This window comes from Danio rerio, chromosome 15, assembly GCF_049306965.1.
Source record: "Danio rerio strain Tuebingen ecotype United States chromosome 15, GRCz12tu, whole genome shotgun sequence".
NCBI lineage: Eukaryota > Metazoa > Chordata > Actinopteri > Cypriniformes > Danionidae > Danio > Danio rerio.
The window spans coordinates 46070932-46090000 of NC_133190.1; the positions used below are offsets into that span (position 1 = coordinate 46070932).

The following is a 19069-nucleotide window of genomic DNA, read 5'->3' on the forward strand; positions in this document are numbered from 1 at the left end:
CTTATTCACACTCGTACACTATGGCCAATTTAGCTTACCCAATTCACCTATAGCGTATCTGTTCGGACTGTGGGGGAAACCGGAGCACCCTGAGGAAACCCACGGCGACACGGGGAAAACATGCAAACTCTACACAGAAATACCAACTGACCTGGCTCGAATCAGCGCCCTTCTTGCTTTGAGTAGACAGTGCTCACCACTCCGCAATCGTGCCGCCATAACAATAATATATTACAGAATATTTCTGTTTTTGCAGTATTTTCCGGTTAGATCAATCGAGGTTTTGCAAGTATAGAGACATTTCTAAAACAGAAACATAACATAACTTATAAATAAAAGCAAATGAACTGTTTATTTATTTAACTATTGGGAAAAAACTGTTTATGACAAAACCTCTCCAGCATTTCAGAGGAAATTGATCTTTCTTTTAATCAATAATGTTTTTTTTTATATAAGCTAAACAAATAGTCCAAATGACTTTATTTTAAACAATAGAATCATAGAATGATATTTACATATAAATAGGCAAGTAAATGGCCACCTATTTATGTGTATTGCTCTTTTTATTTATACTTCCTGTATGGTTTTTTTTCTGCGCATACAGTTGAAGTCAAAATTATTCGCCTCATGTGATTTATTTAATTTTTTTTTCAAATTTTTCCCACATGATGTTTAAAAGACCAGGGAATCTTTCACAGTATTTCCTATAATGATTTCTCTTCTGGAGAAAGTCTTTGTTTTATTTCGGCTTAAATAAAAGCAGCTTTAAAAAAAATATTATTATTATTTTATTTATTTAGAGAAGAGGAAAAAAAAGAACAGGGACAAAAGTGGTTGTCGTAAGGGTTAGAGAATCAAGCCATGATAAATTTGACATACATTATCACAAATTGTTCACAATGACATATTCAGACCATTTTTTCCCAGTATTTGGTACACTTTTTTTTTTTAAATCAAATCTTAGATTAAAAGTGAGTCTCTCCATACAGTGTATTTCCTTTACAATTCCTAGCCATTGAGCCCTTGTTGGAGGATCAGCCTGAAACCATTTTCGAGGTTTGGCTTTTCTGCTACTTACCAAGAGGATTTGAATTAAGTACTTGTCAATAGTTGGAATAACTTCTGGTATTTATTTTCCCAAGATATAATGGTATAAATGAGTAGTCCAATTCTTCTCCAGTTATCTTTTTTATTTCAGTCGCTATTTCACACCAGAAGGTTTGAGTTTTTGGGCAAGCCCAAAAACATGAAAATGGTTAGCCATTGAGGTTCCACATTGTCTCCAACAAGAGCCCAAACTTTCTTCTTTAAAAACCATTTTAAGGTCAATACTATTATTATCCCCCTTACGATTTATTTGTTTCCGATTGTCTTCAGAACAAACCATCATTATAAAATAACTTGCCTAATTAATAACCCTAACCAACCTAGTTGCACCTTTAAATGTGACTTTAAACTGTATACTAGTGTCTTGAAAAATATCTAGTCAAATATGATGTGCTGTCATCATGGCAAAGATAAAATAAATCAGTTATTCAGCTGTATATGTGTATCTGTAAATGAGTGTGTTTTGTGTTCAGGATCGAGTGGCATATGGTGACCGCTGAAGAACAGCGGCGTGTGCAGAGAATCCAGCAGGAAGATGGAGAGTTCTGGTCAGACAGCTTTCTCTATTCTGATTGGCTCATTCACATTTTTGTTGTTCTCTGATTGGCCGTTCTGATATCTCCTCTGCGTGGATTCTCTCGTTTTAGGATGTCTTTGGCAGATTTCAGACAAAACTTTGAGCTGATGGAGGTTTGTCACCTGAGTGAAGATACGTTAAGTGAAGGTGATGTGAAAAAGCCATGGAAATGTACATCTCATCACGGACAGTGGACTCCTCTGCAGGGTACATGAGCATCTATATTCATCATAGGCCTCCTGCAATAATAAATCTATATCCACTAATTTTGCAACACAAAACAGAATAACTAAATATAATAATCAAATAAGCGAATTTTGCGAGATGACTTGAATAGCTCTATTTGGAAAGAATTAATCATTTTAGATTGATTGGAGTGGGAGTTAATTGATTGGATTATATGGTGCGCTTATCTGGGCACCCTCACATGCATTACACATAGTCATCCACCACCAGTGTGCAGCATCCACCTGTATGATGCGACGGCAGCCATTTTTGCACCAGACCGCACACCACACACCAGCTGATTGGTGGAGAGGAGACAGTGATGAATGAATGATATTTTGAAGAATGTTGGAAACATGTAAACTTTGGCTTCCATATTAGACAACAAAAATACTATGGTAGTCAATGGTTACAGGTTTCCAACATTCTTTAAAATATCCTCATTTGTGTTCAACAGAAAAAGGAAACTCATAAAGGTTTGAAACTAATAAAGGGGAAGTGAATGATAATTTTTGGGTGAACTATCCCTTTAAAAACACATGCAGATGATAAACCTTAACTGTTATTATGGTTAAACTTCAATGACTCCACAAATCGGATGAAATATGATATCACTGAGCAGTATAGAGTCCCTGTCACTATACTGGGGCATTAGGATCCACACAGAGCGCAGGTAGGGCGCCCCCTGCTGGCCTTACTAACACCACTTCCTGCAGCAGCCCAGCTTTCCTATGTGGTCTCCCATCCAGGTACTGGCTGGGCGCAGCCCTGCTCAGCTTCAGTAGGCGACCATGTGAGAGTTGCAAAGAGCTAGCTGTAATCACATTCTGTCATGATCATTCTCTGAGATATTTAATATGGTAATGATAACTGTATATTAACTGTAGTCATTTTTGGGTGAACTATCCCTTTATAAACATGCATATGGTGGACAAACATAGTCATAACAGAAAGTTTGCGCATGTGCCTCTAGCTTGATCTGTCTTATTATTTTTTATTTCCTTTGCTAATGAATATGGGAGAATACAATAGAAACTACTTCATGAGGGAACAATGCCACGGTTTGGGGTCGAATGAGAGTTACATCATCAATAACCAGCAGGCTGAAGTTTGCTCACGGGGTTGCGAGAAAATAAACAAAAACAGTGGAGCTGCAGCAAAATAATGAATAAAAAGAGTGAGGCTATAGTCAAATAAATACATAAATGAAAAAAGTGCGACTGCTGAGAGTGCAAGCAGCTAGAGACACCAGCCCTCACGGCCAGAAAACGGACTGGCCCACCGGGAATATCCTTGTAAAATGGCTTTAATGTCATTTTTAGGCTTCATACCAGGGCCAGAGTGGGACTCCTGGAGTTTTAAGCCTGAGACCGGCCCACCTCAGTTCACAACTGACTGATATAATAATAATAATATTACCTTTTATTTTAGGCGCCTTTCAAAGCACTCAAGGACACCTTACAGCAGATTACAAGTACATCATAAAAATACAAGCAGTAAAAATGACAATCAGCATAAAATTAAACCAGCAAATCATTAAAAGCTATCCTAAACAAAAACGTCTTTATCTGAGATTTAAAATTGGAAATAGAGTCCATCTGGCGAATGTGCAAAGGCAGGGAATTCCATAACTTTGGTGCTGTACAACTAAAAGCCCATTTACATTCTGTGTCACTGCTATTGGAGTTTATATCAGGCCATTTACTAATTTAACATCAAATTACTGAATACCTTTATAGAGTTAGTTCACCCAAAAATGTCAAATATTGCATGATTTTTTGTTATTCTCCAGGCATCCGAGGTACAAGTCAGAATTATTAGCCCCCCTTTGAATGTTTGTTTTCTTCTTTTATATATATATATTTCCCAAATGATGTTTAACAGATTCAAGATATTTTACAGTATCTGATAATATTTTTTCTTCTGGAGAAAGTCTTATTTGTTTTATTTTATCTAGAATTAAAGCAGTTTTTAATTTTTTTTAAACCATTTTAATGTCAAAATTATTAGCCCATTTAAGCTATATATTTTTTCGATAGTCTACAGAACAAACCATCGTTATACAATAACTTGCCTAATTACCCTAACCTGCCTAGTTAACCTAATTAACCTAGTTAAGCCTTTAAATGCCACATTAAGCTGTATAGAAATATCCTGAAAAATATCTAGTCAAATATTATTTACTGTCATCATGACAAAGATAAAATAAATCAGTTATTAGAGATGAGTTATTAAAACTATTATGATTAGAAATGGGTTGTAAAAATCTTGTCTCTGTTAAACAGAAATTGGTGAAAAAATTCAACGGGGGGGCGAATAATTCAGGGGGACTAATAATTCTGACTTCAACTGTATATGCATGTGTGTGTGTGTATGTTTGTGTGTGTGTGTGTGTGTGTGTGTGTGTGTGTGTGTGTGTAGGTTCACCTCAGTATAATCTGACCCTGCTGGAGGAGGACGACGACCCCAGTGACCCTGAACTAACGTGTTCATTCCTGCTGGCGCTCATGCAGAAACACACTCGGCAGAGAGGAACGCTGCTCTCCATAGCACTGCACATATACAAGGTAACACACTCCACATGTGTGTGTGTTGTTGGAGACACTCGCTGCATTCTGATTGGTTCACTTTACGCAATTTCCGTGAGGCACAGAGCACGGCTTTATATCCATCCGCTGGGCAAAACTGATGTTTACAAGTTTCCGTTCTGAACTCTTTGAAGTGGTCGGTAATAAAAGTGTGATGTATTAGTACAGGCAGGTGGCTCAGTGGTTAGCACTGTTGCCTCACACCAGTAATGTTGCTGGTTCGAGTCCCAGCTGGGCCGGTTGGCATTTTTTGTGTGGAGTTTGCATGTTCTTCCCGTGTTGGCGTGGGTTTCCTTCGGGTGCTCCGGTTTCCCCTACAATTGGCTGTAGTGAATGAGGGGTCGCCACATTGAAATTAAACGCCAACTATTCCAGCATTTGTTTTACGCTTCCAGACACAACCCAGTGCTGGGAAACACCCATACAATCTCACATTCACACACACACTCATACACTACGGCCAATTTAGTTAATCAAATTCACCTATAGCGCATGTGTTTGGACTTCTGGGGGAAACCGGAGCACCCCAGAGGAAACCCACGCCAACAGGGGGAGAACATGCAAACTCCACACAGAAATGGTCAAGCTGGGACTCGAACCAGTGACCTTCTTGCTGTGAGGCAACAGTGCTAACCACTGAGCTGCCTAATTGAGCATCAATAATAGTTATGTGTGTGTGTGTGTGTGTGTGTGTGTGTGTTGAGGCCCGTGATCATGGTGTCTCCTCCCGGGAGTCTCCGCTGCTCAGCTCCACTAAAGATCAGGGATTTCAGCAGCGGCCGGAGCTGGTGCTGCGCGGTCGCCTGGCACCCGGCCATTACATCATCATTCCTGCCATACAAGAGACCAATCAGAGCGGAGAATTCCTGCTCAGAGTCTTGACTGAGAAAGGAAACACAACCACGTGAGTGAACACCTGACACAGCCGACTTAGTATCACCATGGTAGTCTTATAGAGGAATGTTTGTAAAATTAGAATTAGTAACACAATCAAATATCCCCTGTCACATTTAAGCCTTAATAAATGATTTATTTGATTGTAAATTGTATATTTGTTGTATAGCGTTCCAGCTCGAAGAGAATAAATGTAAAATGTTTGAAATGTACCTGCAGTTCTGGAAAGAGCATAAGCTTATGTGCTTCAAAACAGTGGCAAAATCTGTGTGTAGAAGATATTAGCATTCAAAACTTTCAGCAATTAGAATTAATGATATTTTACACTCACCGGCCACTTTATTAGGCACACCTGACTAGTACCATGTTGGACCCCCTTTTGCTTTCAGAACTGCCTTAAACCTTTCTGGCATAGATTCAACAAGGCACTGGAAATATTCCTCAGAAATTTTGCTCCATATTGACATGACAGCATCACGCAGTTGCTGCAGATTTGTCGGCTGCACATCCATGATGTGAATCTCCCATTCCACCACATCCCTAAGGAGCTCTATTGGATTGAGATCTGGTGGCTGTGGAGGCCATTTGAGTACAGTGAACTCGTTGGCATGTTCAAGAAACCAGTCTGAGATGATTCACGCTTTATGACACAGCGCGTTATCCTGCTGGAAGTAGCCATCAGAAGATGAGTACACTGTGGTGATAAAGGGATGGACATGGTCAGCAACAATACTCAGGTAGGCTGTGGTGTTGACATGATGCTTAATTGGTACTAATGAGCCCAAAGTGTGCCAAGAAAATATCCCCCACACCATTACACCACCACCACCAGCCTGAACCATTGATACAAGGCAGGATGGATCCATGCTTTCATGTTGTTGATGCCAAATTCTGACCCTACAAGTTGAATGTCGCAGCAGAAATCGAGACTCATCAGGCAATGTTTTTCCAGTCTTCTATTGTCCAGTTTTGGTGAGCCTGTGTGAATTGTAGCCTCAGTTTCCTGTTCTTAGCTGACAGGAGTGGCACCCGGTTTGGTCTTCTGCTGCTGCAGCCCATCTGCCTCAAGGTTGGATGTGTTGTGTGTTCAGAGATGCTCTTCTGCAGATCTCGGTTGTAACGAGTGCTTATTTGAGTTACTGTTGCCTTTCTAGCAGCTGGAAACAGTCTGACCATTCTCCTCTGACCTCTGGCATCAACAATGCATTTGCGCCCACAGAGCTGGATATTTTCTCCTTTTCTGGCCATTCCCTGTAAACCCTAGAGACGGTTGTGCATGAAAATCCCAGTAGATCAGCAGTTTCTGAAATACTCAGACCAGCCTGTCTGGCACCAACATCCATGCCACGTTCAAAGTCACTTAAATCCTCTTTCTTCCTCATTCTGATGCTCGGTTTAAACTGCGGCAGATCGTCTAGACCATGGCTGTTTCTTAATTCCAAGAACGCAGAGAACAGACTTGTGTTCTTGTGGAGAGCGGTCTTGCCAGGTGTCCTCAGAAGAACGAACTCAGGAGACCGCGAGAACAGAGAACGCGTCCTTTGAGAAATGGGATGCTGCGTTCTTCCTGATGGTCACATGACCTTTACGTTTTTTAAATGGTAAATTATTTAAACATTACAGCATTCATACAACGATTTATTGTTTTTCCCCTCTTCAAAATATATACTTAGCATAAAAACATTATAAATATACTCTGCACAATATAAATAAAACAAATTTTAATACGAATTTCAGCAAACACCCTTAATGTGTTTATTCTTTTATTAAGATGTCCATGATAATGTTTACTTTAACCGTTTCATTTAGAGAAACTCCTGAGATAAATAAGTGATATCTCTGAACTTTAATAATAAATCTATATAAAATGCTGCACTTCCCACCTCCAGTCGCAATGACTTCTGGGACTTCCAGAGCGAGTTCGGTGTTCAAGTCTGCATCAGTGCGTCCTCGATATCAAGATCACATCCGGGAAGTTTCACGCGTCCTCCGTACTTGCGGTCTTGAGTACTGGAACTGAACTTAGGCAGCTGATGCTGACGTTGCACGAGAACACGAGGACGCAAGACCGCTGAATAACGCATATTGAGAAACAGCCCATGTCTACATGCCTAAATGCATTGAATTGCTGCCTAGTGATTGGCAGATTAGAAATGAATGCATTAACGAGCAGTTGGACAGGTGTACCTAATAAAGTGTATCACATAACTAAACACTTCAGCTTCTCATCTCGTCTTTGAATATGTAAAACCTCTTGTTCTTGTTGCATCAAATTAATAAAATAATACCAATTACCACATATTTATGTATACATTTAGCTGGAAATCAAAACCAACATTTATCACCAAAGGATTCATTTATTTTCTTTCGGCTTAGTCTCTATTTTAGAGGTCGCCACAGCAGAATAAACTGCCAACTATTCCAGCATATGTTTTGTGCAGCGGATGGCCTTCCAGCTGCAACCCAGGACTTGTAAACACCCATACCGTCACATTCACACACATACACTACGACCAATTTAGCTTAATCAATTCACCTGTATCGCATGTCTTTGGGGAAACCAGAGCACCCAGAGGAAACCCACGGCAACACAGGAAAACATGCAAACTCCACACAGAAATGCCAACTTCCCCAGCCGATACTAAAACCAGCGACCTTCTTGCTGTGAGGTGACAGTGCTAACCACTGAGCCCTACCAAAGACCTAATAGGCATAATAAATATGAGCATTACCTAAATATGAAAATAAATGTGTGTTTGTGTTTATATGTAAATATAAATGTGTGTGTGTTTCAGAGCTGCTGAGAGAGCTGGAGTAGCCACAGACTCCCTTACACAGGTAAACAACACAACCTGATGGAGCTTTGCTGCGCTGAACTCTTATTATCACTGCATCTAGTTTTAATCCTTTATGCACGTGTGTTTTTGTGTGTTGGTGTCTACGTGCTGTGTGTGTTTGTGTCTGTGTTTGTGTTGTGTCTTTGTGTGTTGTGTGTTTGTGCTTTTGTGTGTGTTTGTGTGTGTGTGTGTTTGTTCTTATGTGTGAGTTTGTGTGTGTTTGTTTATGTGTGTGTGTTTGCTTTTTTATGTGTGTGTTTATGTGTGTCTGTGTGTTTTGTGTGTGCTTGTTTCTCAGTCTGTGTGTGCGTGTTTGTGCTTATATGTGTGTGTGTGTTTGTGTTTATGTGTGTGTTTGTTCTTATGCGTGTTTTTGTTTATATGTGTGTGTTTGCTTTTTTTTTCTGTGTGTGTGTGTCTGTGTGTTTTGTGTGCGCTTGTTTCTCAGTCTGTGTGTGCATGTTTGTGCTTATATGTGTGTGTGTGTTTGTGTTTATGTATGTGTTTGTTCTTATGTGTGTTTGTGTTTATGTGTGTGTGTGTTTGCTTTTTCTCTGTGTGTGTTTATGTGTGTCTGTGTGTTTTTTGTGTGTTTGCTTTTCTATGTGTGTGCTTGTTTCTCTGTCTGTGTGTGCGTGTTGTGCTTATATGTGTGTGTTTGTGCTTATGTGTGTGTTTATGTGTAAGTGTGTTGGTGTTTATGTGTGTCTGTGCGTGTGTTATGTGTTTGTTAGTATGCGTGTATGTCTGTGTGTTGTGTGTTTGTTTTACTGTGTGTGTTGGTGTGTGTGTGTCTGTGTTTGCATGTGCTTATGTGTGTAAGTGTTTGTGCTTATATGTATGTGTATGTTTATGCTTACGTGTGTGTGCTGCGAGTTTGCCTGTGTGTGTGCTGCGAGTTTGCCTGTGTGTGTGTGTGTGTTTGCATGCGTTTATGTCGTTGTGTGTTTGTGCATATGTGTGTATTTGTGCATATGTGTGTGTTTGTGTGAATGTGTTTGTGTGTCTGTGTGTGTGTGTGTTGTATGTTTGTTTGTATGCATGAATTTCTGTGTGTTTGTTTTTCTATGTGTGTGCGTGTGTCTGTGTTTGCATGCGTTTATGTGTGTGCGTATTTATGCTTATGTGTGCGTGTGTGTTTGTGTGTGCATGCTTGTACTGCTTGTGTGTGTGTGTCTGTATTTGTTTATGGGCGTGTGTACATGTGTGTGTGTATATACAGTATTTGTTTGTTTATATTTGTGTGTATATATTTGTGCATTTATCTTTGTGTGTATATATTTTTGCGCATTTCTTTGTGGGTATATACTTTTGCGTATATGTTTGTGCATATATAATTGTGCATATATCTTTGTGCGTATATAATTGTGTGTGTATATTTGTGCGCATATTTTTGTGTGTATATTTTTGCGTTTATCTTTGTGCGTATATCTTTAAGGGTATATATTAGTGTGTATGTATTTGTGCATATATCTTTGTGCGTATAAATTTGTGTGTATATCTTTGCATATATCTTTGAGGGTATATATTTGTGCATATATGTTTGTGCTTATAAATATGTGCGTATATCTTTGTTCGTAAATATCTTTGGGTGTATATCTTTCTGCATATATATTTGTTGTTTGTATATATTGGCATATATCTTTGAGGGTATATATTTGTGCATATATATTTGTGCGTATATCTTTGAGGGCATATATTTGTGCATATATATTTGTGCGTATATCTGTCCGTATATCTATGAGGGTATATATTTGTGCATATATATTTGTGCGGATATCTTTGCAAATATCTTTGAGGGTATATATTTGTGCGTATATCTTTGAGGGTATATATTTGTTCGTATATCTTTGCTTATATCTTTAAGGGTATATAATTGTGCGTATATCTTTGACGGTATATATTTGTGCGTATATCTTTGAGGGTATATATTTGTTCGTATATCTTTGCTTATATCTTTAAGGGTATATAAGTGTGCGTATATCTTTGACGGTATATATTTGTGCGTATAACTTTGTGCGTATATATTTGTGTGTATCTTTGTGTGTGATTGTGTGTAGCCACTGTCTCCAAGACTTACTGGCTTGCCGTCTACAAATGAAGCAAGAGATCTGTTTGTGAAACACTGTGCAAAGGTAAAACACACACACACACATAACACTCAGACAAATGCGCACACAATAAACACAAACAGACACACACACACACACACAGATTTACATGCACACGAATAGAAACCAAACATATGTATTGCATGTGGAACTGTACTGTGTGAGTTGACCTAGTATTTGTGAGTGCTGCAATGTTTGTTTACTGTGTGTGTGTGTGTGTGTGTGTGTGTGTGTGTGTGTGTGTGTGTGTGTGTGTGTGTGTGTGTTGTCTATGTAGGGCCCTTACTGTCGGCCTCTGGATCTCTATAACCTGCTGACCGAAGCCATCTCAAAGGGAGGTGCGCACATGTTTATTCACGAGCTGTTTCTCAGTCATTTCTCTTTTCCAACATTTGCATTTCAATGCAAAGCACAGTAGCGCAGCAGAAGTGCTGTTTACTGTTCCTCTGCGCTACCGTTATATTCATAATGCAAGGCGAGTTGAACAACATGCAGGATGTGATGCTGTAACCAGTGAGGAAGTGAGCTGGAAGATATTGTTTCTGTTTCCTGTTTTCAGTCTTTGCAGGGAGCGAGAAGATGCTGAATCTGGAGCACTGCAAGAGCTTCGTAGTGCTCATGGATGTATCCTGCCTATCTAGTGCACTTAGAAGTCAAAAACGATTTAGATTAATTCAGTTTTTGTTTTTAAATCTCTTTTGCTCACAAAGACTAGATTAGTTTGATTATGAATACAGTAAAAGCAGCGATGTTAATTATTATTGCTATTTAAAACTTGCTGTTTTCTGTGTGGTTAGAGCAAAATGTATAAATAATAATTGCAGAATTGGGCGACACAGTGGCTCAGTCTCTGCACAGTAAGAAGGTTGCTGGTTTGAGTCCCAGCTGGGCCAGTTGGCATTTCTCTGTAGAGTTTGCATGTTCTCCCCGGGTTCGGCATGGGTTTACTCCGGGTGCTCTAGTTTCCCCCCACAAACTAACACATGTGCTATAGGTGAATTAAATAAACTAGATTGTCCATAGTGTATGAGTGTGTGTGCGTGAATGAGAGTGTATGGGTGTTTCCCAGTACGGCAAATGAATGAAAGGAAAATGAATGAATTACAGAATAACAGAATTTTTCAACACAATTACCCAATTCTCCAGTGTCACGCGATCCTTCTGAAATTATTCTAATAATTAAATGGAATACATTTAAGTTGAACCAACTCAAAAACTTAAATTGAATTAACAGTATTGTACATTCATTCATTCATTTTCTTTTCAGCTTAGTCCCTTTATTAATCAGGGGTCGCCACAGCGGCATGAACTGCCAACTTATCCAGCAAATGTTTTATGCAGTGGATGCCCTTTCAGCCTTTTCAGTCTCCACCAACACGGGGAGAACATGCAAACTCCACACAGAAAGGCCAAATGACAACTGTGAAAAGTCTTGGTGTCATCTTTGACTTTGAGCTCAAATTTGATCGGCAAATTAATGCGGTTGTAAAAATATTTTTTTCTATTTTAGATATATTGCCAAGCTGAAGTCTGTCCTCTCTTTCAGTGATTTGGAGAAGGTTGTTCATGCTTTTATCTCTTCTCGTCTGGACAGTTGCAACGCATTGTATCTGGGTGTGAGTCAGGCCTCTCTCTAGCGACTACAGCTAATCCAGAACGCAGCTGCCAGGCTTTTAACAGGCACAAAAAAACGAGAACACATTACACCTGTACTGGTTTCTCTACACAATCCAGTTTAGAATTCAGTACAACGTTCTGTTGTGTTGTATGTTTTTAAATCCCTCCATGGCCTGGCCCCTGACTATATTTCGGAGCTAATTATTATACAGCAATCTGTGAGATCTCTGCACTCTAAGGATCGTCTCTATTTGACAGTTCCATCACGCTTAAAATGTCGAGGTGATAGAGCTTTCTCAGTAACAGCTCTAAGACTTTGGAACGATCTTCCACTCTCTTTATGAACAGCTCAAACTTTTAAGTCTTTTCAGAGGTCACTGAAAACACACTTCTTTTCTTTAGCTTTTAATCATGTGATGTGAGTTTATGTATTTTGGTTTTGTGTATATTTGCATGCGTTTTATATGTTTTATGTACAGCACTTTGGTACACATTGTGGTTTGTTGAAAGTGCTATAGAAATAAAGTGATATGAGTGAAGAACTGACCCAGCCAAGACTCAAACTAGCCACCTTCGTGCTGTGAGGCGATACCCACTGCGCCACCTTGACGCCCAACAGTATAATAATGTGAAATTAAAATATTTTAAAAATGAATGACAAAACAAATTGAATACAAATATAAAAAAAGAATAAATTATTATATATATATATATATATATATATATATATATATATATATATATATATATATATATATAAAATAAAATCAAATATACATTTACATCTGGAGCTGTGATATTGGAAGTTTGGAATAATTCATCTTTTTTTATGATTTAAAAGAAATATCAAAGGCTGCATTGATAATCAGAAATAAAGTAAAACTCTAATTATGTATTTCGGATGAGACGTTAAACCGAGGTCCTGACTCTCTGTGGTCATTAAAAATCCCATGGCACTTCTTGTAACAATAAATAATTTATATTTGTTAATTTGAACATTTCCAGCATAGTTACTTTAATAATCAGTTACACATGAAATATATATAACTGAAATTATTTTAAAATATTAAAATTAATATTTGAAAATAGGTGTTTGAATGGTGGCGTGGTGGTGCAATGGGTAGTGCTCCGGTTTCCGCCACAAGTCCAAACACATGCGCTATAGGTGAATTGGACAAGCTAAATTGCCTGTAGCGTATGTGTGTAAATGAGAGTGTATGGGTGTTTCCCAGTGATAGGTTGCAGCTGGAAGGGCATCCGCTGCGTAAAACAAATGCTGGATAAATTGGCGGTTCATTCTGCTGTTGCAACCCCTGATTATAGATTTATGGTTTGTTTTCAAGATTCTGAATAAATAGCTGCATTAATTTATAGTTTTTATAAAGTTTATTCATGTATTGACAGTCAGTTTTGATTTATTTAATGCAACTTACTAGTACCGGGTTGGACCCACTTTTTCAGAACTGCCTTAATCCTTCATGGCATAGATTCAACAAGGTACTGGAAATATTTATCAGATTTTGCTCCATACTGACATTATAGCATCACACAGTTGCTGCAGATTTGTCGGCTGCACATCCATGAATTGAATCTCTCATTCCACCACAACCCAAAGGTGCTCTATTGGATTGAGATCTGGTGATTGTGGAGGCCATTTAAGTACAGTGAACTCATTGGCATGTTCAAGAAACCAGTCTAAGATGATTCGCGCTTTATGACATGGTGCATTATCCTGCTGGAAGTAGCCATCAGAAGATGGGTTCACTGGTCATATAAGTATGGACATGGTCAGTAACAATACTAGGCCAGGATGTGGCATTGACACAATGCTCAATTGGTACTAATGCACCCAAAGTGTGCCAAGAAAATATCCCCCACACCATTACACCACCAGCCTGAACCATTGATACAAGGCAGGATGGGTCCATGCTTTCATGCTGTTGATGCCAAAATTCTCACCCTACAATCTGAATGTCACAGCCAAAATCGACTCTCATCAGACCAGGCAACGGTTTTTCAGTCTTTTATTGTCCAATTTTGGTTGAGCCTGTGCGAATTGTAGCCTCAAAGACCTTAATAACTTTGATCTTAAAATATCTTACGACAGAAAACATCTTTATAAATTGTATTAATATTAAACATCAGTTAGAGTTTTACTGTATTTCTGTCATGAAAAACAATACAGCCTCTATGAGCAAAAGTTTTCAAATCTTTCAAAACATTTCAAACATGATAATCATTTCAAACATTTGTCTGCTGGCATACATAGCATGCAACCATTTGTTTCACATTCTATTTCTAAGAATAGTATGCAATATATTAAGCTAAAATTTATGCATGCTAGTATGTCATTCTCCACATAGTCCAAGTCTTATCTCAGTGTCGCGGGTGGGTGTGGCACTTTATGGTGTGTTTCAAAAGAATGCATCAGATTGGGTGGAGATTGGAATGTCACCTTAACTGCACCAATCAGAGCCAAGGAATGGGGCGACTCGACCTGACTGAGTTCCAGGCATTGTGGGACAAACTCAGGAAGTGGACGGTGAGGATATGTGGCTGTTTTTAATGAATGCTGGGTATGCCTGAACACAATGGGGGCAGTGTGAAGTTGTGTCACATGACCAATGACATCAGTGTAAAAATATTTTTTCAACAAATATTTCAGATTTCAAAATGTATTTTCATTTACACCTAGTTTTGAATGAAGTATTGCTATGATTAACAATGTGAAGGCTGACATATAGAGTAATACCTAATTATTTATATAGATTAATTATTGGAAGTTTTTGATATTTACAGTAAATTACCTAATATGGTCTGATGTAGTGAGTGTGAGGTACTGTAAATCAATGAGATTATGACAGTATAACATGCATAAAATCGTTAATTGCACATTTCACTGTTGACTGTAGACAATACTAAAAACCATAATATTTAAAGGCTTAATTTTGTAGTTTCGAAAGAAATTTAATGTAAGAAATATAAAACGTAAGAAATGTAATGCAAACCTATGTGAAAATAAAAGGTTTGATTTTAGATGTTTTAAATGCTTGGCAAAATCATTTCACCGCTGAGGAACAGCAAGCATATAGGTTCTGGAAAGAAATGTCAATCAAAAGATGACATTCCTTATGTTTTAGACACTTGTAAATATCATTCCACATCTGGGGAACAGTGAAAGTAAAGGTTCTTGAGATAAACATTCCTCAAGAGATGAGATTTTAACTTCTTTAGAAACTTGTAACTATTATTCCACCTCTGAGGTGCAGTGAACATAAAGGTTCTGGAAATAAATGTTTCTCAAAAGACAAGATTTTAAATGATTTTGATAATTATAGAGATTATTACACCTCTGAGGAACAGCGAACATAAAGGTTCTGGAAATAAATGTTGCTCAAAAGATAAAATTGTAGATTCTAAAATTTAAAACTTCATCTTTTTGAGAAACATTTATTTTCAGAACCTTTATGTTTACTGTTCCTCAAAGGTAAAATGATATTTACAGGTCTCTAAATCATCTAAAACAGGGGTGTCCAAACTCGGTCCTGGAGAGCTGGTGTTCTGCATAGTCTAACTCCCACTTCCTACAACACAACTGCCTGGAAGTTTCTAGTATACCTAAAAAGAGCTTAATTAGCTGGTTTAGGTTTGTTTAATTGGGGTTGAAATGAAAATAGGCTGGACATCAGACTTCCAGGTGTTTGGATAACCCTGATCTAAAACAACTAAAATCTCATCTCTTGAGATACATATATATATATTTTGCAAAACCTTTATATTCTCTATTCCTCAGTGAAGAAATTATCTCATTAAAACTATTAAACATCTAAAAACTCACCTTTTGAGCAATATTTATTTCCAGAACCTTTACTTTTGCTGTTTCGGAGGTTGAATGCTATTTACAAGTTTCTTAATTATGTAAAATTTCATCTTTTGAGCAACATTTATTTCCAGAACCTTTACTTTCACTGTTTTATTGATCCATGAAGGTGGAATGATATTTACACGTACAGTATAACAAACATCTAAAAAAAAATTTTTTTGAGGAATGTTTGTCTCCAGAACCTTCACTTTCACTGTTTCACTTTTTATCAGAGGTGAAATGATTTTTATAAGTCACTAAAACAACAAAAAATCTCATGTTTTGAGAAACGTTTATTTCCAGAACCTTTACGTTCACTGTTCAGCAGAGGTGTAATTATATTTACAAGTCTCTAAATAACTTAAAAATTCATCTTTTGAGGAACATTTAATTCCAGAACCTTTATATCTTTACTGTTCCTCAAAGGTGAAATGATATTTACAAGTCTATAAATCATCTAAAACAGGGATGTCCAAACTCGGTCCTGGAGGGCCAGTGTCCTCCATTGTTTAACTCCCACTTCCTACAACACAACTGCCTGGAAGTTTCAAGTAAACCTAGAAAGAGCTTGATTAGCTGGTTTAGGTGTGTTTAATTGGGGTTGGAAGTAAAATATTCAGGACACCAGCCCTGCAGGACCGAGTTTGGACATGCCTGTTTTAGATGATTTGGAGCAAGGGTGTCCAAACTTAGAGGGCCTGGAGGGCTAGTGTCCTGGAGAGTTTATCTTCAACTCGCTTCAACACACCTGCCAGGAAGTTTGTAGTATATCTAGTAAAGCTGCGGTCACACTTGACTTTTCTCCCCATAGACTTCCATTCATCCGCACGCGAATGCGTCAGACCGGAAACCAAGGTCATGCGTTAAGTTTCGCCATTCGCTGCGGCAAAGTTCAAGTTTGGTGACCTCTGACCTGTGAAATCGCGTCATTTGACTACGTGAGACCAATCGAGGAACAAAACATGACCTCTCTGGACAGAAATTTAAAACATGGAGCAATCGCTCGCTTTTTAATGTCTAATAATCTTCTTTAGGGTGAGGCAGTGGCGCAGTAGGTAGTGCTGTCGCCTCACAGCAAGAAGGTCACTGGGTCGCTGGTTCAAAGCTTGGCTGATTTGGCATTTCTGTGTGGAGTTTGCATGTTCTCCCTGCCTTCGCGTGGGTTTCCTTCGGGTGGTCCGGTTTTCCCCACAGTCCAAAGACATGTGTACAGGTGAATTGGGTAGGCTAAATTGTCCGTAGTGTATGAGTGTGTGTGTGTGAAAGTGTGTGTGGATGTTTCCCAGAGATGGGTTGCGGCTGGAAGGGCATCCACTGTATAAAAACTTGCTGGATAAGTTGGCGGTTCATTCCGCTGTGGCGACTCCGGATTAATAAAGGGACTAAGCCGACAAGAAAATGAATGAATGACTAATCTTCTTTAATCCCGCCCCTTTTCGCAGTGACATACGGCAGAATTTCGCACACACAAACTCTAGTGTGACCGTAGCTTAAGAGCTTGATTATCTGGTTCAGGTGTGATTGATTAGGGTTGGAGCTAAACTCTCCAGGACCGAGTTTGCACCACCCTGATTTAGAGACTTGTAAATATCATTTCATCTTTGAGGAACAGTAAACATAAAGGTTCTGGAAATAAATGTTTCTCAAAGCAAGCAATTTTAGTTGTTTTAGACATTTGTAAATATCATTCTACCTCTGAAACAGCAAAAGTAAAGGTTCTGGAAATAAATATTGCTCAAAAGTTGAGTTTTTAGATGTTTAATAGTTTTTAGGAGATCATTTCACCACTGGGAAATAGTGACTATAAAGGTTTTGGAAATAAATATTTCTTAAGGGATGAGATTTTAGGTGATTCAGAGACTTTTAAAATATCATTCCACCTCTGAGGAACAGCGAACATAAAGGTTCTGGAAGTAAAGGTTTCTTAAAAGAAGAGATTTTAGTTGTTTTAGACACTTATGAATATCATTCGACCTCTGCTGATAAGTGAAAAAGTAGAGGTAAAGGTTTTGGAGATAATCATTCATCAGAATTCTAAATATCACTCCATCTTTGATGAACAGTAAAAAAAAAGTGAAAATAAACATTTTGGAAATAAACATTTATCAGAAGGGGCGAGGCAGTGGTGCTGTAGGTAGTGCTGTCGCCTCACAGCAAGAAGGTCGCTGGTTCGAACCTCGGCTCAGTTGGTGTTTCTGTGTGGAGTTTGCATGTTCTCCCTGCCTTCACGTGGGTTTCCTCCAGGTGCTCCGGTTTCCCCCACAGTCCAAACACATGCGGTACAGGTGAATTGGGTAGGCTAAATTGTCCGTTGTGTGTGTGTGTGTGGGTGATTCCCAAAGATGGGTTGCGGCTGGAAGGGCATCCGCTGCGTAAAAAACATGCTGGATAAGTTGGTAGTTCATTCCGCTGTGGTGACCCCGGATTAATAAAGGGACTAAGCCGACAAGAAAATGAATGAATGAATAAACATTTATCAGAAGGTGAGATTTAAATGCGTTAGAGAACTATAAATATAAATTCACTGCTGAGGAACAGTGAATCGGTGAAAGTAAAGGTTCTGGAAATTAAGCCTGATCTTTACATTTGACACACGTAAGACTGATTAAATATCAAACTCCGCACAGTAGGCTTTATTAGGTTAATCTTCATGACATCATGGTGTTTTAGATGACACTATGCTGCTTCCTGTGATTATTCACCCTTCTGCCTCTTCTGTTATAGAGTATTTTTATCACGTTTGACAAAAACAAGAACCAGGCGCTGGATTATCTAGAAATCTCCCCCGCTCTTTCAGCAGCAGGTGAAACCTATGACACACACTTACTCACACGCGCACACACACTTACTCACACACAGATGAATTGTGGGGACATTAAATAGACTTATTGGCTTTTATACCTACATCTAACCCAACACCTTAAAGAAAACTGTGCACTTTACTTGAGCAATGTCCTCATAAGTCACCTTCTCCCTCTAATTCCTGTCATAAACATGTCATCATACAAATTTGTCCTGATATGTCATAAAAACATACACACACACACACATACAAGTATGAGCAATACTTTACACACCCTGTTCACGCATTCACTGACGCAACAGTTGATTGAATACACATTAGGAGTGAATCTCTCTCTCACTCGTCAGGTTGTAACACACCCAGCTAACACACAAACCTGTTCATTCATCTGCTGTGTGAGTCTGACAGGAATCTGATCTGTGCTCGTCTGCTCTGGTCTAGGCATAAA

The 19069-nt window shown here is 38.6% G+C and overlaps 1 protein-coding gene across 4 annotated transcripts in view; it reads left to right on the forward strand.

The window, feature by feature from the left end:
* zgc:85932 overlaps window positions 1–19069 on the forward strand; it is a 42914-nt gene that overhangs the window by 19021 nt on the left and 4824 nt on the right. For 2 of the 4 annotated variants that reach the window (NM_212939.1, XM_073922902.1), the window contains 11 exon segments: window positions 1581–1655; window positions 1755–1891; window positions 4331–4476; window positions 5202–5401; window positions 8187–8229; window positions 10289–10363; window positions 10617–10677; window positions 10899–10963; window positions 14430–14498; window positions 18543–18621; window positions 19063–19069. The exon segment at window positions 19063–19069 is cut by the window's right edge and continues 110 nt beyond it. In NM_212939.1, the coding sequence (NP_998104.1) occupies window positions 1581–1655; window positions 1755–1891; window positions 4331–4476; window positions 5202–5401; window positions 8187–8229; window positions 10289–10363; window positions 10617–10677; window positions 10899–10963; window positions 14430–14498; window positions 18543–18621; window positions 19063–19069 (957 nt within the window). 4 annotated transcript variants of the gene reach the window in all.